This window comes from Muscardinus avellanarius (assembly GCF_963383645.1).
Source record: "Muscardinus avellanarius genome assembly, chromosome: 10".
Classification (NCBI taxonomy): domain Eukaryota; kingdom Metazoa; phylum Chordata; class Mammalia; order Rodentia; family Gliridae; genus Muscardinus; species Muscardinus avellanarius.
Genome location: NC_137796.1, coordinates 97,046,651 through 97,067,778, shown reverse-complemented (window position 1 = coordinate 97,067,778; position 21,128 = coordinate 97,046,651). Strand labels below are relative to the sequence as shown.

At 44.7% G+C, this 21,128-nt stretch overlaps 1 protein-coding gene across 2 annotated transcripts; it reads left to right on the top strand.

Moving 5' to 3' along the window:
* Window positions 1–524: 524 nt before the first annotated feature.
* ACSM5 (acyl-CoA synthetase medium chain family member 5) lies at window positions 525–20,663 on the top strand (the record flags this gene model as incomplete). 2 transcript variants are annotated; one of them, XM_080702412.1, is made up of 13 exons in its annotated part: window positions 525–728; window positions 3,307–3,517; window positions 5,291–5,498; window positions 7,496–7,639; window positions 8,925–9,078; window positions 12,285–12,364; window positions 13,233–13,356; window positions 14,098–14,178; window positions 14,294–14,395; window positions 17,572–17,699; window positions 17,801–17,900; window positions 20,072–20,191; window positions 20,580–20,663. In XM_080702412.1, the coding sequence occupies 13 exons, from the start codon at window positions 525–527 to the stop codon at window positions 20,661–20,663; spliced, it is 1,740 nt and encodes a 579-aa protein (XP_080558538.1). The 2 variants fall into 2 exon arrangements, with proteins under 2 accessions (XP_080558538.1, XP_080558539.1); XM_080702413.1 differs by having other exon boundaries at window positions 20,596–20,640.
* Between the last annotated feature and the right edge of the window lie 465 nt (window positions 20,664–21,128).

Here is a 21,128-nt window from a genome sequence, read left to right as displayed (position 1 = left end):
GAGCATTACCCATTATATATATGTACTGAAATGTCCCACCGCACTCCACACATGTATGCAATTGCTATGTGCCACTTAAAAATGTATTTTTAAAAAGGTTTGCAAAAATGCAACAATACAATCAGTGATATTAGAGAGATTCCCTTAGGGGGGTTTGGCTGAAGTAGCATGGGGCTCCTGAAGCCACCACCTCTATACTTCCCTGTTACCAATAAGCAGCCCACACCCAGCTCACTTTTCCTTTATGAGCAGGACTTAGTTTTGAGATGTAGCTCTGAGTTGATGACCTCAGGTCCAGGGAGACCCACAGGTAGTGAGAGGCAAGAGGGACGACCTCAGGTTCAGAGGTGAAATGACCCCTGTCACAAAATGGAGACTGGTGGCCAACAGAAAGTTCTACAAATCAGTGTGAGCCATGGTCACACGCAGGGTAGGCTGCAGGCTTCTCCCCAACCCCTAGGCCTAGAGTTCAGAAGGATGGTCTCTCTCTTCTCTTTGGTGGCAAGCAGGAATCCACAGAAGGCATGAGACTGTGGCTAAGAGGCCTGGCGCTCCAGGCTCTGAGGAGCTCCCGGAGATTCAGCGGGTCTCAGGGGCAGCTGCCGCCTCTTCCTGTCCCTCAGAAGATTGTGGCCACCTGGGAAGCCATCAACCTGGGGAGGCAGCCGATGCCCGAGTACTTCAACTTTGCCCATGATGTGCTGGACGTGTGGACTCAGCAGGAAAAGGTAAAGCACGTCCTGTCCTAAGGGCCAGCTTGGACATCCGATGAGACAGGGCTATGAGGCAGGTTGATGTGGACGTAACTACCTGGGAACTCTGCAAGCCTTAAATGTAAACCATTAGCATTTAAACTTTAGGGGAAAAATATGATCAAATGTTGTGAGCTGTGAGCACCCTTGCACAATCCTAGAGGCGTCTCACGATTCTGAGCCTAAATCACACCAGGACACAGTGACACCCCTCCCGATTCCCTTCTGGTAGATCTGATCAAGCGAAGGAGGAAGTTTTGTTTGGCTGCTACTCTTGTTTTCCTTATTACGTTCACTCTCATAAATCCCTTTTAAATAAGGAGAGAGTGAAGCGGGTGCTCAAAGCTTTTCACAGGTCAGTGCAAACACAGAGAACTGTATAAGATAATCCTGGCTTCACTGTGTTTCTGTGTTTAAATCCCTTTTAATTTTCCCTTCCATCTGTAACTGTTTCTTTCTGTGCTGTATGTATACTAAAGTTACTAATGTTTCATTCATAATAAGGGGATACACATTTTTATTTCAAAGAAACTAGTGTTAATTTTTTTTTGGTGCATTGTAGTCATACATCTCAATGGGAAAAAAGATGGTGGAGACATACATGCACACACCACCCAATTACCTGTGTTAATTTTAAGATAGCCTTGTTAAAAGAAAAAACGAGGCCAGGACTACAATTAGGAGAAATAGTGATGTTCTGGTGCCAGTGGATGTGGTCAGGCTCCACAGGTGCTGCGAAGATGAGTGACACTGGACGGCAGGCTCTGCAGTCAGACAGGCGCGGTTCACCCACAAGCTTGAAGTGTCATGTTGGACGAGGTCCCTCCATTTTATAGATCTGTTTTCTCACCAGGAACATGAGAGCCACACCATACGCTTCTCAGAGTCATCGTGAGGGTGATATGAGAAGTGGGTGGGAGAGAGGAAGCTCGGAAGCTCCATTTGTAACTGTCTTTTCGATCTAAGCCTTGTACCCTGCGAGGGAGCCGTCTTAGAGGACTTCTAATCGTACCAAGCAAACAAACAGGATCAAGTCAGCAAAAATGATGAAATAAGAACTTTAAAAAAATTCTCTTGCTTCATAAAAGTTATGAGAACAATGATAAAAACAGCCCCAGGAAAAGTTTGAGAATCAGCTTTTTCAGAACATGGGGAGCCAGCCAGAGATTGCAGCAACACAGGGAGTGTCTATTAAGGGAACTGGCTGACTCTCAGCCGGGATGGCAGCTGGGTGGCAACTTAAGCTTCCTCAGTCCCAATCCCCACTCTCCAGATAGATGGCCGCCTTGGAATTCGCCAGTGCTCATTCCTGTGCCACCTGGTCGTCACGGGTGGGTGCAGGAAGGAGTTGGCGCTTCTTCAAAGCTTCCTTTTCGAAGAATTGTCATTATTTAACTTGTCTGGAGGTTCTTTGAAAGACTCCATTTGCAAGGCTATCTGTATTTGACCAGCCTCAAAACTCAACTGGTGAGAAACATCTTTTCCCTGGGGTCCATTTGGCAAAAACATTACAAGCCAAGTGTTTTAACTGTGTGTGTTTTCATGAGGTGGTAGATAACAGTTGGAGCAAACAATAGACAAACATAGAAAAGCTCAGGAAGGAAGTTTCTAGAGAAGCTTTAAAAACCTGCAACATCTGCCAGGAAATCTTGAAAGGAAGAGGCACAAGCAGGACTGTTCACTTCCAGGGCTTCACACAGGCTGAGGGATGATGGGAGAGAACTGCACTGCGGGCGTCACCTCTGGCTGACCTTGAGGTTCTGAGCAAGCAGGAGGTTAAGGCGAATTGTGAACTGTTTCTTGTTAATAATGAAACCATTTGGGAGTTAGATAGGGGTGACAGTTATTGAACGTTGTGGAGTATACTTAAAAACCATGAATTTTATACTTTAAAGTGGTGCTTTTTTTATTATTGCCTATGATTAATAAATATTTTAATCCTTGAAAAGGGAGGCCACAGGACAGCATAAATCATCAGCTACCGTTTGTGTTTAAAAGATTTTAAACTGTAAACTCATGTTTACCTAAAGAAATACTACAAGGAGATGCAAAAAGCTAATAAAAAAATATAAGCCGGGCGTGGTGGCGCACGCTTGTAATCCCCGCGCTTGGGAGGCAGAGACAGCAGGATCGCGCAAGTTCGAAGCCAGCCGCACGCACTGGCTTAAGAGACCCTGTTTCCAAATAAAAAAATGTAAAAATAGGTCTGGGAGTGTAGCCCCGGAGGTAGAAGGGCTCCAGGAACCCCAATACCACCAAAAAAATAAAAATAAATATATAAAGGGTTGCTCAGTGAGAAGTGGGGAACAGGGTAGAAGGCAGAGAAACAGAAGGGACTTCTCAATGTGTATCTCAATGTCTTGATTTTTGAAGCCTATGAATACACTGAATGCATTAACTATAGTATAAAAGAAAAAAATATATATATTTTAAATCCTCAGCTAATATCTTCTCCTCCTCTTCGTCGTCCTCCTCCTCCTCTTCCTGCTCCTCCTCCTCCTCTTCTTCCTCTTCCCCTCCTCTTCTACCTTCTTTGTGTCTGCACCCTGTCTAGGCCGGGCACCGCCCCCCAAACCCTGCATTCTGGTGGGTGAGCGGTAAAGGAGCAGAGGTCAAATGGAGCTTTGAAGAGCTGGGGAAGCAGTCCAGGAAGGCAGCCAACATTCTTGGGGAGGTGTGTGGCCTGCAGCCTGGGGACAGGATGATGCTGGTGCTCCCGCGACTCCCGGAGTGGTGGCTGGTCACCATGGCTTGTGTGCGGACAGGTCAGTGAGCAGGGTGGGGACTCCTGGTTAGCACAAACACTGCCTTCCAGAGCTCTGCCATTTCCACCGGGTGATGAACGAAATAAATCCTCTGTGCAGTTCTGTATTTCCCCTTCGCTCAACAACCACAAAATGTGATCAAATCCCGGGGGCAGATAGCAATGTTATACATAAAAGCAGGCCCACTCGTTATGGGCCAGAGTGTAAGGAGCTGGCTTTTCTTTTGTGAGCAGTTGCCAGGCTCGGTGGTAAGCGATTTGCATGACCCACACTTCTTTTTGGAGTGTTGTTATTTTTATGTTACCTGTCCTTTCCATTATATAGAGTCCTCTATTTCTCTGATGTCTACAAGAAATAACTCAAAGCCATGTTCCATGTTTCCTTGTCAAGTCTAACATCCTCTCCAACATTTTAGAAGATACCCAGGCTGACGTCCTGACAGTCTCGCATCCCTTGTCCTCCTTAGACACCTCTGTCATCTCTCCTCCTCGCTTTAGTGTTTCATTTATTTCCCTTGCTGACAGCTGTGGATGTCTGCCATCTTCTCAGGTCCCAAAGTAGAACACAGTCCCCAAAGCATGGCAAACAAGATATGCGTGGGACAGACTTTCTGCTGGAAATAATTAAAACAGAGAGGTGGAATGAGGTACCATACTGTTTAGCTCCAAGGGTTCACACTGGGGCCTAAACCTTGCAAGAGTTTGGGAGAATGAAGCCAGGCGTGTTGGTGTAGGCTTGTTATCCCATATTTGGGAAGCTGAAACAGGTCGATTTCAGGTTTGCAACCAGCCTCAGAAACTTAGTAAGACCCTCTACAACTTAGTGAAGCCCTTTTGCAAAATAAAATAATAATAAAAAGTAAAAACGGGCCCAAGGTGTAGTTCAGAGGTAAAATGCCCCTTGGTAACATACACACACACACACACACACACACACACACACACACACACCACACAACAGTAAGGACCCTGCCTTGTCTGTCAAGCAATTTGAGATTGGTTTCTTTCTGTCTTCACTAGCTCAATGAGTTGGGATGTCTGAATCTTTTAGGAGCCATTTATTTTTGTCTCTGAAAGGAGAGGGTCAGATTCAATGCAATGTTTACAGCTGCATTCTGAGACACTCAAGGTTTTCAAAGTGTCTGATTCAGATTTCTCAGATTTGCTCCCGATTTCTTTTTCTTCCCCTCTTCTCCTTGGGAGGAGATGACGTCAGCCATTCTTAGGGGGGTTTGGCTGAAGTAGCAATGGGGCTCCTGAAGGCACCACCTCTATACTTCCCTGTTACCAATAAGCAGCCCACACCCAAACATAAGAACTCACTGCAGCATTTTGAAAGGTCTGGAAAACCATTGAACTAGGTAATCTCTAAGGCAATATAATGAAACTGAGATGATAGACTCTTAAGATTACCACCATGTGGCTTCACTATTCTAGCTTTACAACAAATTAGCTATGTACTCTTGTGCAAGTTACTTAATTTATCTAAGGCATAAAGGTCTGAAACTTAGGGCTTTTATAAACTTACGAATGGCTATCAGAATAGCATTCACTTCCCAGGGTTGTGAGAATTAGATAAAGTAATGCATGTAAAATTCTCCACACATGCCAGCATGCCAGAAGTATTTTCTGGATCTCCTCACTATCATTATCATCACCTGTTCCAGCTGGGGAATTCCAGTCCTCTCCAGCACCTTCCTTCGCCCATCTCTGGTCTCGACCCTGGGATCTTCCTCTGCTGTTCAGTCCACCTTCCCCCTCTGTGTGCTATCAGGTGTGATCATGATCCCTGGCATCTCCCAGCTGACAGAGAAGGACCTCAAGTACCGGCTGCAGATGTCCAAGGCTAAGTCCATTATCACCAGTGGCTCCCTTGCTCCGAAGGTGGATGCTATCAGCGCTGACTGTCCCTCCCTCCAGACCAAGCTGCTGGTGTCTGACAGCAGTCGCCCAGGCTGGATGAACTTCAGGGAACTTCTGGGGTGAGTTGACGCTCTCCATGAGAATAGCAATCAAATGAAACCAAGGTATTTCCCTTTTAAGCCCCGAAAGATGAAACACATTGCCAACTGCATGTGAACGGACTGAATCAGAGAGGAAGGTTTGCTTTGGAAGCCAGACTGACTGGAGGACACATAGCCCTTGTGACCCTCTTAATGTTCAAGGTCACCTGTTCAGTCAGTACTGCATGGGTCTCTCGCTCTTCAGAACCCTATTTGCCTCTATAATGGTGGCAGCAGTAATTAGAGCTATTAAGGTGTCTGAGATAACCGGCATGATGCCTTTGGTACCTAGCAGGTGGTTAATAACAAAACAGCTGCCACGGATTGAGTGTTTAGTGTATGCTAGGCACTATGCTAGTTAAGCACGTGCCTGCATTCATTCACACAGGAAAGATTTAATGAACATCTATTTTGTGGCCAGCACCGTGCTAGGTGCTCAGAACACCATAATGAATGATCTTATTGAATCCTTGAAAGGAAACCTATGAAGTGCAATTGAACTTGATTTTGCAGGCAAGGAAGCAGGCCTGGAAAGTGAAGTGATTTGCCCAGGATGCTAAAGCATAATTAAGTCTGGTTTGGGATGCAGCCAAGGCCATGTGTGCAGGACCTGATGGAAAAAATCTCTGAAATTTTGCCCTAATCAGAGGGGGCATTGGGAAAGGGGGAAGGGGCAGAAAATGAGGTTAGAAAGCAAGTCAGATAGGGTCCAAAATCCAAAAGGAGCCCCTCGGAGTCCTGTGCTACTGACTCACAAATGGCCATCTCATCAGTTTACCAGAACGTTGTTCTAACTGTAGATTCCAAGGCATTGCAGTAAACCTACTTAACCATGGATACCTGAGCAAGAGCACTAGGATTCTGGGGTTTTTTTTTTTTTTGGTTTGTGTGTGTGTGTGTGTGTGTGTGTGTGTGTGTGTGTGTGTGGTACTGGAGTTCCTGGAAACCCTTCTACTTCCAGGCTACACTCTCAGACACCTATTTTTTTTTTTTATATATTTTTAATTTGGAAACAGGGCCTTTTAAGCCAGTGTGGCTGGCTTCAATCCTGTGCGATCCTCCTGTCTCCACCTCCCAAGCACAGGGATTACAAGCGTGCGCCACCACACCTGGAAGGATTCTGTATTTAAAAAAAAATCAGCCCAAGCCAGGCATGGTGGCACACGCTTGTAATCCCCGTGCTTGGGAGGCAGAGACAGGAGGATCGTACAGGTTCGAAGTCAGCCGCGCTGGCTTAAGAGACCCTGTTTCCAAATAAAAAATATAAAATAGGTCTGGGAGTATAGCCTGGAGGTAGAAGGGCTTCCAGGAACCCCAGTACCACCAAAAATAAAAAGAAAGAAAGAAAAAAAATCAGCCCATGTGATTAGGTTGGCCTAGATCAGTGATTCTCAATTTTAGTTGTCATTAGAATTGTCAAGCTTCAGAAAATGTCAAGATGCTGATTTTGTTTTGTCCAGGGTGGGGCCTAAGCGGCAGTGTTTTTCTTTTCTTTTTTTTTATTTTAACACACCTGAGGATCTCAAGGTACAGCTAGGGTGGATGACGGGGTTTAGCTGAATCTGAAATCATAAAACTTTGAAAATTGCCCAGATTTTGACCTCTAAATCTGAGTAAACTAGCCAAATCATTAATCATGGAGATACAGATGGGGCTAAGCTTAAATGTGCAGAATTATGCACATGGATATATGTGTGTCCTCCTGGAAAGTTCTCAATTCTGGCCAGAGAACTTGGGGCTCTTTGGAGAGAGTCATTTAACTATTTGGGGCTTCTGGTTTTTTTTTTTATCTCCAAAAGGACTTTGATGATAAAAGCCCATGAGGTGGCTCAGATAATATAAGTCGGGGCTCTCAGCATGGCACCTCACACATGGTATTTATTGAAATGGTCATTACATCATTGTCTATCATAAACCTTATTGAAGCTGTTCACTATTTTTACTAGGAGTACCACCTCTATTTTTACATTTTCCAGAGAGGCATCCACAGAACACACCTGCGTAAGGACCAAGAGTCGAGACCCGCTGGCTATTTACTTCACCAGTGGAACTACCGGCTCCCCTAAGATGGTCGAGCACTCTCAGTGCAGCTACGGACTGGGTTTTGTGGCCTGTGGGAGGTACTGGAATGGCTTGTCTGGAGGGCCCAAGAGTGAGCAGGGGGTGTTGGGAAAGGAGGAAGGAGCAGGAACTGAGGTTAGAAACCAAGTCAGATTGGGTCCTAAAGACTTTGGGTCTTACTCTGAGTATCATAAAAAGTCACTGGAGAGTTTTTAAAAGTTGTGGTTATATATAATATACTACATGTATTATAATATACTTTATATTTTACATATTATTATTTAAAGTATAAATATATTTCATTTATACTTTACATATCACACTTTAAAAAATATTTTTAGCCAGGTGTGGTAGTACATACCTGTAATCATAGTACTTGGGAGACCAAGACAGGATGATTGCAGGTTCCAGACCAGCCTCAGCAACTTAGCAAGACTGTCAGAAACCTGTTTTCTAAAAAAATTAAAAAGGGCCAAGGGTATAGCTTGGAGGTAAAATGCCTCTGGATTCAATCCCCTGTAAACCCCCCCCCATAATTTTTTTTTTTTTTTTTTTTTTTTTTGCAGTACCGGGGATGGAACCCAGGGGCATTCTACCTTCAAGACACAGTCAGAGCCCTATTTTTTAAATTCTTTATATTGAAACAGGGTCTCACTGAGTTGCAAAGGGCCTCACTAAGTAGCTGAGGCTGGCAGTGAACTGCAGTCCTCCTGTCTCAGCCTCCCAAATGCTGGGATCACAAGTATGCGCCACCACTCCCAGCCCCATGATTATTTTTAACTGATACATAAAAGTTATACCTGTTATGAAATATCATGTGACATTTTAATAAATGAATACTTTTTTTACTGTTTAAATCAAGGTAAACCTATCTCTGTCCTCAAACATATATTTATTTATAGTGAAATCATTCAAAATCCTTTCTTTTAGAAAAATTTGCCCCCTTAATCCAGTGTCATTAAATACTCAGTGTTGTGCCACCATCACCAGCAACCATCTTTTCCTAATGCTGAGTCTAGACTCAGAGTTGAATAAATACTGGTGGGGAAAAATGCCCTTACCATATCTCTGGAGGTTATTTGTCTCCTGGTACCCTGCCCTTGCTAGACCGTGAACTCCTTGACAACATGGGACCATAGTTCTGTACCCTTAGCCTGGGATGGAGATACAGAAGCGATGCTCAATAGATGTTCATTGAGGAAATCGTACCTGATGGCTCTTACACAGATGTGACCAGCATAGCAACCTTATGGTCAGAGCTCCAAATGGGTGGTGTGGATCATGCATTCCATTATAAAATTAGAGGCATTTTGGGGGGTGCTGACGTTTTCTCATTTTTGACAGGCAATGGGCAGCCTTGACCACAAAGGACATCTTCTGGAACACATCCGACACGGGTTGGGTGAAGGCGTCCTGGACTTTATTCTCCGCCTGGTCTAATGGAGCTTGTATTTTTGTGCATGAGCTGCCTCAGGCGGATGCCAAAGTTATCCTGAATGTGAGAGACTGAAACATCACTTATGTCTTGGGTGGAAATTATGAGTGGGATGTAGATTTCAAGATTGCAGGGGGAAAGGCACAAGGCAGGGACCTGGGCTTCCTTCATGCGATATGAACCACAGTCGGTCGGCACCTCCGTTCTTCCAGTCCCTGCCCCCCTGACCTCTTCAATTACTGTCTGTGCCTGGATATAAGAGCATTTCATCTCTTCAAAATTTTGCACATCCAACTGTTTTCTGCCTGGGCTGCCTCTCTCTACTACCTTCCTGTGTATCCGTCCATCAGCACCCTCGTTCTTTGTTAAAACACTGGGTAAAGTCAAAGTCTGCTCTTCAACCCCACATTCTGCCATCCTTGGTGCTTACCATGAGTCTTTCACACAACTCTAGTCCTGACAGCTCCTGCCCTGCTCTCTGGGGGTCTTCTCACAAGAGGGGGGGGAGAGGGAGAGGGAGAGGGAGAGGGAGAGGGGGAGAAAGAGAGAGAATATGAATTGATGACCCTGCAAGGACACCGGGAACTTTTCTTCTGTCCTCTGCATCGTAACTGATATTCTGTAAAACATTAGAGGACCCATCTTCTGGTACTCATTGCATTAAGGCGAGATGTATCACATGGTAGCTAACGATGTCAGACCTGGACTCAGCCTACATAATCCTTTTGCTAGCAGTGTGGCCTTGGGAAAGTCACCTAGCCTTTCTGAGACTCAGTTTCCACATCTGAAATAAAGGAAGAGTTATATAGAGTTGTCACCGGAATGAAAGGGATACTAGATATAGGTCCTGAGTCAGAGTGCATTCTTAACACCTATTAATAATTATTGCTAAAGCTCATCACCATAATTATTAGTGTAAGACTTGATCAGCCACTGTGTGTGTGTTCTTTCTTCTTGCACAGCCTGCAGCCTTGATGTGATGTATTCATTACCTATTATTGTATAGTAACTATAACGGTTTGAGATGTTGCTGTGGGTTCTTCTTCTTAGCTAGTATAAAAAAAATAGCCAGAACTATACGGCTGCAAGCTTAAGTAATTTTTATTATTACAAAGGTAGAAAGAAGGGGCAGAGAAATCAAAGCACTGTGTAAAAAGGATGCAGTGGAGTACCTTGAAAGTAAGACACTAAAGTTTTTGAACACATACATTTTTTATAAGAATTCATTATCTCCTCTCTCCCATCCTGCTTAGCGAATAGTTTTTCTTCCCCCAAATGCAGGTGCAGGCCTGACAATTATTTTTGCAGTGTAAGCCTCTTATGTTAGATTAATGATGAAGATATGTTACTTGGTTAGTCAGGGTACATGGTATATGCCCACTTTGAAGTTTAAGGTATGTATGTGTCCTTGGTGAGTTTTCAGCCTCTTTCTATTCTATCTGCTAGAAGTTACTCATTAAGTTGAAATTTTTTTGTGTGTGGTACTGGGGATGGAACCCTTCTACCTCCAGGCTACACTCCCAGACCTATTTTATATTTTTATTTGGAAACAGGGTATCTTAAGCCAGCGAGGCTGGCTTCAAACCTGCGCAATCCTCCTGTCTCACCTCCTAAGCGGGGGAATTACAAGCGTGCGCCACCAAGCCCGGTGAAAACTTGTTTTATAACGAAGAGAAGAAAAATATACAGGGATATAGTCCTTTAAGTATGGAGGCTTTGGACTATAACTCTTTTGTGTAATTAGTAACTAATATAGGATTCTTTTAACTTTAAACTACTGTGAGAATTTAGTTTTTCTTTGTGTTTTAACAATCTGCGTTTAGCTGGGCTAATGGCCAACTTTTAGCTGACCAAGGTCAATATTGGTTGCAGTTCTTGGCTGACAGCTTAGAGGCAGAGAAAAGATTTTATTGTTTTGTCTAAGTATGAAAGCTTATTCTTATTAGCAATTCATACAGCTCTTATTAACAATCAGTTCAGGCTCAGTCCCCATCAGTAACATTTACTCCAAACTTAGCAGCTTAAGACACATTCACTACCTCACAGTCTCTGACGGTCAGGAACCTGGAGGCAGTTTAACTGGGTGTTCTGGAGCAGTTCTCATCAAGTGCAATAGGCCAGAAATCAGCTAGGTACCACCATGCTCACAGCGACATGATTAACAATTGCCAAAAGGTGGAAGCAACCCAAGTGCCCATCAACAGCTGAACGAGAAAAGAAAATGTGGTTTACACATAAAACTAAATATCATCCAGCCCATTTATTTACTTATCTCAGCCCTATGTTATTTTTTTGGTTTGAAACAGGGTCTCAATAGATTGTTGAAAGTCTTGCTAAGTTGTGGATGCTGCTCTCAAACTTGTGAGCCTCCTGTCTCAGCCTCCCAAGTACTGGGATTACAGGCGTGTGCCTCCACACCTGGCTTCATTTGGCCTTTGAAAGGGGGAAATTCTGATGCTACAACATGAGTGAACCTTGATGACACTGTACAAAGAAAAGAAGCCAAACATTGAAAGCCAACTATTACACAATTCCAATGTGTAAGATACCAAGAACAGTCAAATTTGTAGAGATGGAGTAGGACAGTTGTTATTGGGAACTGGGGGAAAGGGGAACAGGGAGTTATTGTGTAATGGGTACAGAGTTTCAGTTTGGGACCATAAAAAGAATTCTGGAGATGGATGGTGGTCATGGTTACACAATAACCAGGCTTAAGGCCACTGGACTATACGCTGGAACATGGGCAGAGAGAGTGGATTTTATCGTGTCTGTTTTACCTCAGTAATAATTTTTAAGAGGATATCATCTTGGAAGGCATTCCTCTCAACACTGGTTGGGGCTAGAGAATCTTACAGTCTCATGCTTTTTAGCAGCATTCAGTTGCTCATCTGCTGTCCTCATCTAGGCAGCTCAAGTCTATTGATGACCTGGTGGCACATCTCTTCCAGAGTGAGTAACCCAAGAGTCAGAGAGAGAGAGACAGAGGATCCAAGACAGACTGTTGTCTGTGTGCACGCTACTTTAAGCGATCCTTTGTTACCTTGACAGAATGTTATTGGTCACACCAACCAACCAACCACGGCACAGTGTGGGAGGGGACACCCACAAATACCAGGAGGTGAAGGTCATTCGGGGTCTCTCTGAGGTTATACCACATGTAGTTTTCTACTTCTCTGCTTTGGTGATGAAAATATGCAGACCCAGCTAACCTACCCCATCACCATGAAGTCCTACCCATGACTCTAACATTTTTTGTCCCTTTTCTTTAGACTCTCACCAAGTTTCCCATAACCACCCTCTGCTGTGTCCCGACCCTTTTCCGGCTGCTTGTGCAGGAGGACCTGACCAGGTACAGCCTGTTGGTTTGGTGTTTGAGAGCCTAAAAATGTGAATATGTGGCAGAGGAACCCACACACATAGCCACCTCTCATTCCAGCTCTCTCTCTCTTTTTGTGTCTCTGTATGTCTGTCTGTCTTTGTCTGGTACTTTTATTTCATACACACACATGCACACTCATCACAAACATACATCCAGATCCTTTGTACTCCTCAAAAATAGGTTTCGGGGCCCTAGGAATTCATTTCCAGATGGAACTGAATAGAATTAAGGCAGTCTGAAATTTTACAAGCCGACATGAGTTGCTTTCCTATGGGATCAGAGAAATGGCTGGATTAATATCAACCACCTATGCAATAAGACATCCTCCTTTCTTACCTTCTCAAATATTGGGATTACAGGTATGCGCCATCACTCCTGGCTAGGATATCTATCTTAATCTGTCTGTCTGTCTGTCTGTCTGTCTATTAATCTTATCTATCATCTATCTATCTATTATTTAACTTACATTTATTGAGCATCTAATTGTTCTGTGGTCTCACAGCAGGAATTTTAAGACAGACAGACTGAATTGAGGTTCACACGGGCTTGGCATTTGAGCATTCCTGACATCTAGTGGTCAAACTGAATACTTTTTTGTACTTTCACTGGTGCCTTCTAATCCTAGTCTCACATCATAACGCAGTTCATAGTTTTCTGTCTCTGAGGAATATACGTGCAAAGCCAGAGGGTGGGAGCACTGGAGCAGAATCGAAAGCAGGGACGTTTACTCTCCAGTGCTTCTGGGGGTCCGAACCTGGGCTGCAGTGCGGCGGGAGGGGTCAGGGTGAGGGTCATGAGAGTCGGGACTCAGCCCTCCTTGCGTTCCCACCTGGGAAAGGTACCGGTTTCAGAGCCTGAAGCACTGTGTGACGGGAGGAGAGGCCCTCAACCCTGACGTGAGGGACAAATGGAAGCTCCACACAGGCCTGGAGCTCTACGAAGGCTACGGACAGTCGGAAACAGTGAGTCCATGGGGCCGGGCTCCCAGCCCCCGCCATCCCAGCCCTCCGCCCCGTGGGCAGGATGCCTGGCCCTGCAGCACCTTCTGACTTTCCCCCTCTCCTTTCCCTGCCACCTGCAGGGCTGCCCTGTCCCCAGGGGAAACACTGATAACAAAACTCCATCAGCTTCTCTTCCTTTTACCTTAAACATAATTTCACAATTGTATCAAGACTAGCCAGCCTGCTCTCCACCAGAGCAGCCCACACCTGTTTCTGGGAGAGCCCCCCAAATCCTCAGCAGTGCCCTCTGCAGCCATCTGGGCAGGGATATGACGGCCAGCTGAGTCTTTGGGGCTTAGTGGTAATGTTAAACTCTGTATGTGATTATGCATTAGAGTTAACCATACATGTTTGTTGACTATGGAAAGAAGAAAGAAAGGGAGAAAGGAAGGGAGGATGGAAGGGAGGGAAGAAGGAAGGGAGAGAGGAATGGAAGGAGAGAGGAAGAAAGGAAGGAAAAGAAAGGGAGGAAGAGCTAGGAGGAAGGAGGAGAAAGAAGGAAGGAGTGAGAAAGGAAGGAAGAAGAAAAAGAAAGAAGGCAGGAGAAGAGAGAAAGAGAGGGGAAAGGAAAGAAAGTACAGAGTAAAGAAGGGAAAGAAGAAGAAAGAACTGGATGGAAGGAGAGAGGCATGGCCAGGGAAAGAAGCTAGGGGATGCGGCTTCTCCTCTTGTTGGTACTTATTGGCACTGGCTCCTCCCCAGGTACCAATCTGTGCCAATTGCAAAGGCGAGGAGATCAAAACTGGATCCATGGGGAAGGCGTTCCCACCATATGATGTGCAGGTAGGCCGCCCCTGCCCACCGTGGGCGAGGAGCACGACGCCTGCCGGTGAGCGCGGCTGGGCTGGCGTGGCCTGGCTCTGCAGATGCTCAGACCATCCTGCATCCGCCCCACCAGGTTGTGGATGACGAGGGTAACGTCCTGCCTCCTGGAGAAGAGGGGAATGTTGCTATCCGCATCAGACCCAACCGGCCTTTCTGTTTGTTCAATTATTATGTGGTAAGCGGCCATTCGATGACTGTGGTGTGGAGCCTGGCGTAGCGCATTTGATAAATATTTCTTTGTTCCACTCTTGCATGAGGTAGGTTGGTAGTATTATCTGTAAGGTGCTGTTTCCGTTGATTTGGAAAGCTATAAAGCAGAGTGACTTACCCAATGTCCTGTGACTGGTGCCTACCAGTCAGGGCATTTAAATATGGGTGTGTCGGAGAGCCCAAATGTATAACGTGAGGGCAGTCTTGGCACTTGAAGGATGAGATCATAGAAGTTCAGAGGAGGAAAGGGATTTGCCAAAGGCAAAACTGCAATTTTTGCCAGAGCTGAGTTTTCAGGGCTATCTCTGCTAATCTGTCCAAGATTCTCAAATAATCCAGTCACAGCCGGGTGTGGTGGCGTACGCTTGTAATCCCCGCACTTGGGAGGCGGAGGCAGGAGGATATTGCAGATTCAAAGACAGCCGCGCTAGCTTAAAAGACCCTGTTTCCAAATTTAAAAAGTATAAAAATAGGTCTGGGAGTGTAGCTTGGAGGTAGAAGGGTTTCCAGGCACCCCAGTACAAAAGAAAGAAAGAAAGAAAGAAAGAAAGAAAGAAAGAAAGAAAGAAAGAAAGAAAGAAAGAAAGAAAGAAAGAAAAGAAAAAAAGAAAAGAAAAGAAAAAAGAAAAGAAAAGAGATAACACAGTCACTAGCCCTCCTTTATACCCACCTTTGCTGGTGTTGATGATGGATTCTCCCCCCAAACTTTTTGCTATAAAACGCTCAAATCTGCTGGGCATGGTGGCACATAGCAGTAATCATAGTTCTTGGAAGGCTGAGACAAGAAGATCACAGGTTTGAAGACAGCTTCAGCAACTTAGTGAGACTCTAAGCAACCACCAAGAAAGACCCTGTTTGCAAACAAAAAAGATAAAAAGGCCTGGGATGTAGCTCAGAGGTAGAACGCCCCTGGGTTCAATCTCTATAGTACCATAAAACAAAAACAAACTCTCAACCTTGGCTGTGCACAAGAAACATTCAGGAAGCTTCGACTACTACTGATGCTTGTACCCACCTCAGCCTAGTTATATAAAAATTTTGGACTGGGTGAATAGCCCCCCTCCATGTGATTCAATGTGTGGCTAAGATTGAGACCCACCACTTTATAGAAATTCCATCACATGTGTATACTAAGCTCTCAGTACTGAAAAAAGTAGATAAAAATCGGTCCATTAGTCATGGGAATGTTGTATTTTAGTGGTTTTATGTGGCTACAAGAAAAATGATATTTTTGTAGTTTATTTAAAATCATAGAAACTTACCTAAACAAACGAAACCCCAAGATCCAGCAATGTAGTAACCATACCACAAAGCATAATGTTATTTTTAATATATTTCTTCTAATATTTCTATAAGCAATACCATTACATCGCTGAAAAAATATCCTATTGTTATTATTTTTTTGCAATACAGGAGATGGAACCCAGGGTCATTCTACCTCTGAGCTACACCCAGAGCCCTATTTTTTTTAGTCTTTTAAATTTTTTTAAACAGGGTCTTACTGAGTTGTGAAAGGCCTCACTAAGTAGCTGAGGCTGTCTGTGAACCATAATCCTCCGGTCTCCACCTCTCAAATGCTGGGATTACTAGTGTGTGCCGCTACACCCTGCTATTCCTTCATTATTTATTAAGGGCTTGCTTCATCCCTAGGTATACAGTGGTACTCCTGGGATTCACATACACATCCTCTCTGGGTCTGTGATGATACCATTGAGAAAGTACTAGAATAACTCCCACGTATTGTGATCACAGGTGTGCAACAACCATGCCTGGATAGGTCAAGACTTTTGACAAATGTATGCACTGGTGTAAACACCATCACGGGTAAGATATGAGACATGGTGGGGCATGGTGGCACACATCTGTAGTCCTAGTATTTGGAAGGCTGAGACAGGAGGATCACAGGTTCGAGGCCAACCTTAGCATATTAGCAAGCTCCTTAGCAACTTAGTGAGACCCTGTTTCAAAGTAAAAAATAAAATAGGTCTATGGATGTGGCTTGGATGTAAAAAGTGCCTGGGTTCAATCCCCAGCACTAAAATAAGATAAAGATATGAGACATTATTTAACTTACTTAAAATATGAAGCTGTCCTTTAAAAACACTTAACAAATTACTGTCACCATCACGGTCTGAGAAAAAATGAATTTCAATCATCTCCATTTTTTCTAATTAAAATAAATTATCTTCCCTATTATAATTTATTGTTCATACAGTCCCTGGTACCCCTTTGCAGTCAATCCTCTCGACCCCAGATTCCAGGCAACTGGTAAATTGTCCATTGTCATTGTATAATAACTTTACCCTTAAAAAAAAACTTTATATAAGTGGAATCATAAGATACCCACTTTTCTTTAATCAGACTTCCTACACTCAGCATAAAGTATTTGGCAGTCACCGTATATTTAAATAAACAATACATGCATATAATAAATAAATGAATATAATTTGCATATATTAGAAACTTGTTTCCTTCTATTGCCAATTCATAGCTTTTCCCTTAAAACTTGGAGAGTCATAGTTGGTTTTTCTCTCTTCCTTGGCCTTTGCCTCTCCCCAGGGGGCTTTATGGCCAAATTCTCACTTTCTGCTTTTTACCTTCAGTGTATCCTCTCCTCCAGAGCCAGGAGTCCAGAGCCTACCCTCCTGCACTCAATTGTGCTTCCTAGGACATTGTGTAAGGACCGGAGTGGTGGCCACAGTAAATCATTCCCTGCCGGCTTATTTCCAAGTAAAAGAGGGAACCCCAGCTGGGCATGGTGGCACACACCTGTACTCCCAGTACTTGGGAGACTGAGACAGGAAGAGCGCAGATTCAAGGCTAGCCTCTGCAACTTAGTGAGGCCCTCAACAACTTAGTGAGACCCTATTTTAAAATAAAACATAAAATAGGGTTGGGAGTGTAGCTCAGAGGTAGAACATCTCTGGGTTCACTCTCCACTACTAAAAATAAAAATGAGGGAACTCTACAAACCCACAGGACTGCAACTGCTGCCCAGCAGGGAGTTTTGGCCAGCAGGGGCCTGGGACCTGCTGAACTGCTCACTGAGGGCCCTCCAACCTCCTGCAGGGACTCCCGGGCAGTCGCTGGCCCACATGACTGCTCCCAGCTGGTCCTGCATGGTCTTTCTTTGCCTTTCAGGACAATCCCGAAAAAACAGCTGCATCAGAGCTGGGAGACTTTTACATCACAGGAGACCGAGCCCACATGGACAAAGATGGCCACTTTTGGTTCGTGGGGAGAAGTGATGACGTGATCAACTCCGCAAGGTCAGGGCGCTCCTCTCTCCTCCTCCCTTTGAGGATCGGGATGATTTTGTGTCCCAGGCTGATGAGAAGCTACTCACAGGCTTTGATTTTTTTCTTTCCAGCTACCGGATTGGGCCTGTTGAAGTGGAAAGTGCACTCGCCGAGCACCCCGCTGTCCTTGAGTCTGCTGTGGTCAGCAGCCCGGACCCCACCAGGGGGGAGGTATGGCCTCCTGCTTGTATATCTGTTAATATTCATCAGGAAGGTCCAGGACTCCCCATCTAGCTCATCCTACCCAGTACTGCAAAGTTGAGAAACCACTATCAGACACACTTTTTTTTTTAATAAAGTATTGCCCTCATGATTTTAAAGATGCAAATACTCTCTAGAGGAACACAGTGGATACATACAAAACTATAGCTTTAAGTGGACACTGAACAGGATCCAAAAGAGGCTGACCACTCGGCAGGAGATCAGAGAGGGAGGTACAAGCTCTGCTATCCATCCTGTCCAATGAAAAGTCATTTTCTGTTTGCATATGAGGATATATAGTCTGGTGCACTGATGGCTCTAACCTGGGAGGGAGAGCCAACTTGAAGGATGGCAGGTTAGGTATACAAAAATAACCTTGGTATAGCAGGAAAAAATGGGCCAGATTTAATAAGATGGGCTTTCATAGGAGAAGTGAGGGTGTGTGTGTGTGTGTGTGTGTGTTCCAGAGGAACAGCTAGAGTCAGGATGATGAGTTCACAGGCAGGCTGTAAATCCAACACAATGCTATACACAAAACAGTTGTCTTAGAAAGGTTAGTACAATATCAAACCACATTCTTAGAAGCATCAGGGCCAGAGGGGAGATTTTCAAAACCTGGTCCCTGGACCATTCGCAGCCACGTCGTCTGGGATTCTTGTTCAAAATACAGGTGTATAGATCTCAAACCAGACTTGCTGAATCTGACTGGCTAGGGATTTGTCCCAGGATATCTGCATTTTAGGCACCAGCCCTTGGCTGAGTGATTCTCCCATAAAACCTAAGTCCACTGATATAAAAAGAGGTAGAAGTCTTATCTATGTGCTGGAAAAATCACACCTGGAAAAGTCTTTTTTTATTCTGCGTGCTGTTACTGAACTGGAGCTGTGACAAATGGCTGTCTGTACTTCTCAGAGCAGAGCCCAGTACGTAGCAAGTGCTCTGTGAAGGTTTAGTAGTTATCACAGGAAAAGAAAACTCTTCCCCAAAACCAGATCTGTCTGGACAGGAGGTGATAGTGAGCTTCCCACCCCTGGAGAGCATGCAGGGACAGAGAGCTACCCCCCAACAGGATATTGTTGGCAGAGTTTAATGGTGATCTGGATCAACAACCGAGTAGACTTTATTTTTGTTGTTGTTGTTGTTATTTTTTACCAGGGATTGAACTCAGGGGCATTTTATCTCAAAGACATGCCCTTACCTCTTATTTATTTATTTATTTATTTATTTATTTATTTATTTATTCTGAAATAGGGTCCGACTAAGTTGTTGAGGCTGGTCTTGAACCTGTGATCTTCTTGTCTCAGACTCTCAAGTACTGAGATTACAAGTGTGTGCCACATACCTGACTCTAAGTGGACTTTTTTCTTTTCTTTCGTGGTATTGGGGATGGAACTCAGGGGCATTCTACCTCCAAGCTTCAACTCTAACCCTTTTAAGTTTTTATTTTTGAATCAGGGTCTCACTAAGTTGCTAAGAGTCTTGCTAAGTAGCTGAGGCCATCCTCCAACCTGCAATCTTCCTGTCTCAGCCTCCCCATTACTGGGATTACAGTCATGCATCACCACACCTGGTCCATGTGGACTTTTGAGCTCTTCCATTCATATCAGAAACCACGATTTGTTGTGTCCAAGTTTGGGACTCTTCCTCTTTCTTAGCAGTAGGTGGTCTACAAGAGAAACCTGGGCAGTGAACGCCAGGTGTGGAACATCCCTCTGGATACCTGGGGCAGAAGTGGCACAGCTTAATGTTTGCAGATCACAGATAGAATCTCTGAAATAGCCGCTGCCCTTGAAAGTGGCCGCTCTTACTTCAGTGTTGCTTGTCCAAGCCCACACCTAGCCATTGGGGTTTGTGAAGCTCCTTTCTCTATCTTGTTTGCATCTTAGGAGAGGCAAGGTTGGCTCCTAAGGATGGCATTGCAGGGGTTGGGTCTAGTTGAGGAAATATAAAAGTCAGTGCTTTTACTAATTGATTCTGGAAAGGCAGAATCGACAGAAAAATCGGTATTGTCCATTTCGCTGGCTGCCCCCAATTAACTGGCAGGACTTCCATGTTGAACTGGTAGTTCATCATGTGAGTGTTTCTTCACAGGGAGCTTTGCTGTAGAAGGATTCATCTTTTCTGGGTTTTTCCCCATGTAGGTAGTAAAAGCATTTATAGTCCTTTCTCCGGCTTACTCCTCTCATGACCCAGAGGCACTAACTCGGGAACTCCAGGAACATGTAAAAAGGGTGACTGCTCCGTACAAGTACCCCAGGAAGGTAAGTGTCTGACATTCTGGGCTGTGACGAGCTGTTACTTGGCTCCCACATAGGGCATCTCTGTGCCCAGGACTAGGGGGGTGAAGTACACGGACCCCTGGCTGCTGCTTTAGCCTGGTCTATCTGTTCTGCACCGGCTTTCTCAGGATCAGGTTTTGTTCTTACTCTAAGACTTGGCCATGAACTCAATACAGGGGTGATGTTGAAATGCAGACACTCTGGGTGCTCCAGGCTCTTGTGGTTGGGTTGTTGTCACCCAGGAATCTTCACTTATGGAAGCTTTCCCTAGAAGAGGCCAAAGGTAATGACCCTTTCAATACAAAAGGCTTTCGGGGAAATGATGATTGTTTCTGTGTTTTTTGTTTGTTTGTTTGTTTTTTGTCTATAGGTGGCTTTTGTTTCAGAACTGCCAAAGACAGTTTCTGGAAAGATCCAAAGGAGTAAATTGAGAAAACAAGAGTGGGGGAGATGAGATGTTACTCTAGAAGGCCCCAAGTCCACGCAGGTTCCAGGAGAAAGTGGAGGATCACTGGTCAGCCCCTGTGTGGAGCATCGCCCTGTCAACCCCATGAATATTGAAGGCACTCAGCTTCCGAATGGGCATCTCCAGAATTACTGAAGTATCCCGGAAATGAGCAGAGCATCACTGACCAGGGGACCTAGCCACTGCCTGGTCTAGCAAGTGTGCAGTGGTTCTCCTCTCTGGAGCCATCTTTAGCATCTTCTTGTTGGTCTTACTAAGAGCTTTCAGGTGCCCCAAGGAGAGGCAGGAGACCACAGTCTTGGGGTACAGTGTGGTCTTACGTCCCACCAGGGGGACATAAAGGCTTGACCAGCTGGATGAAGCCAGTTGATAATTACATCCAAGCCTAGAAATCCCTCTCTGGGAATTACCACAAAAGAAAGAATTCAGAATGTTAAAAATATTTGGTGGACA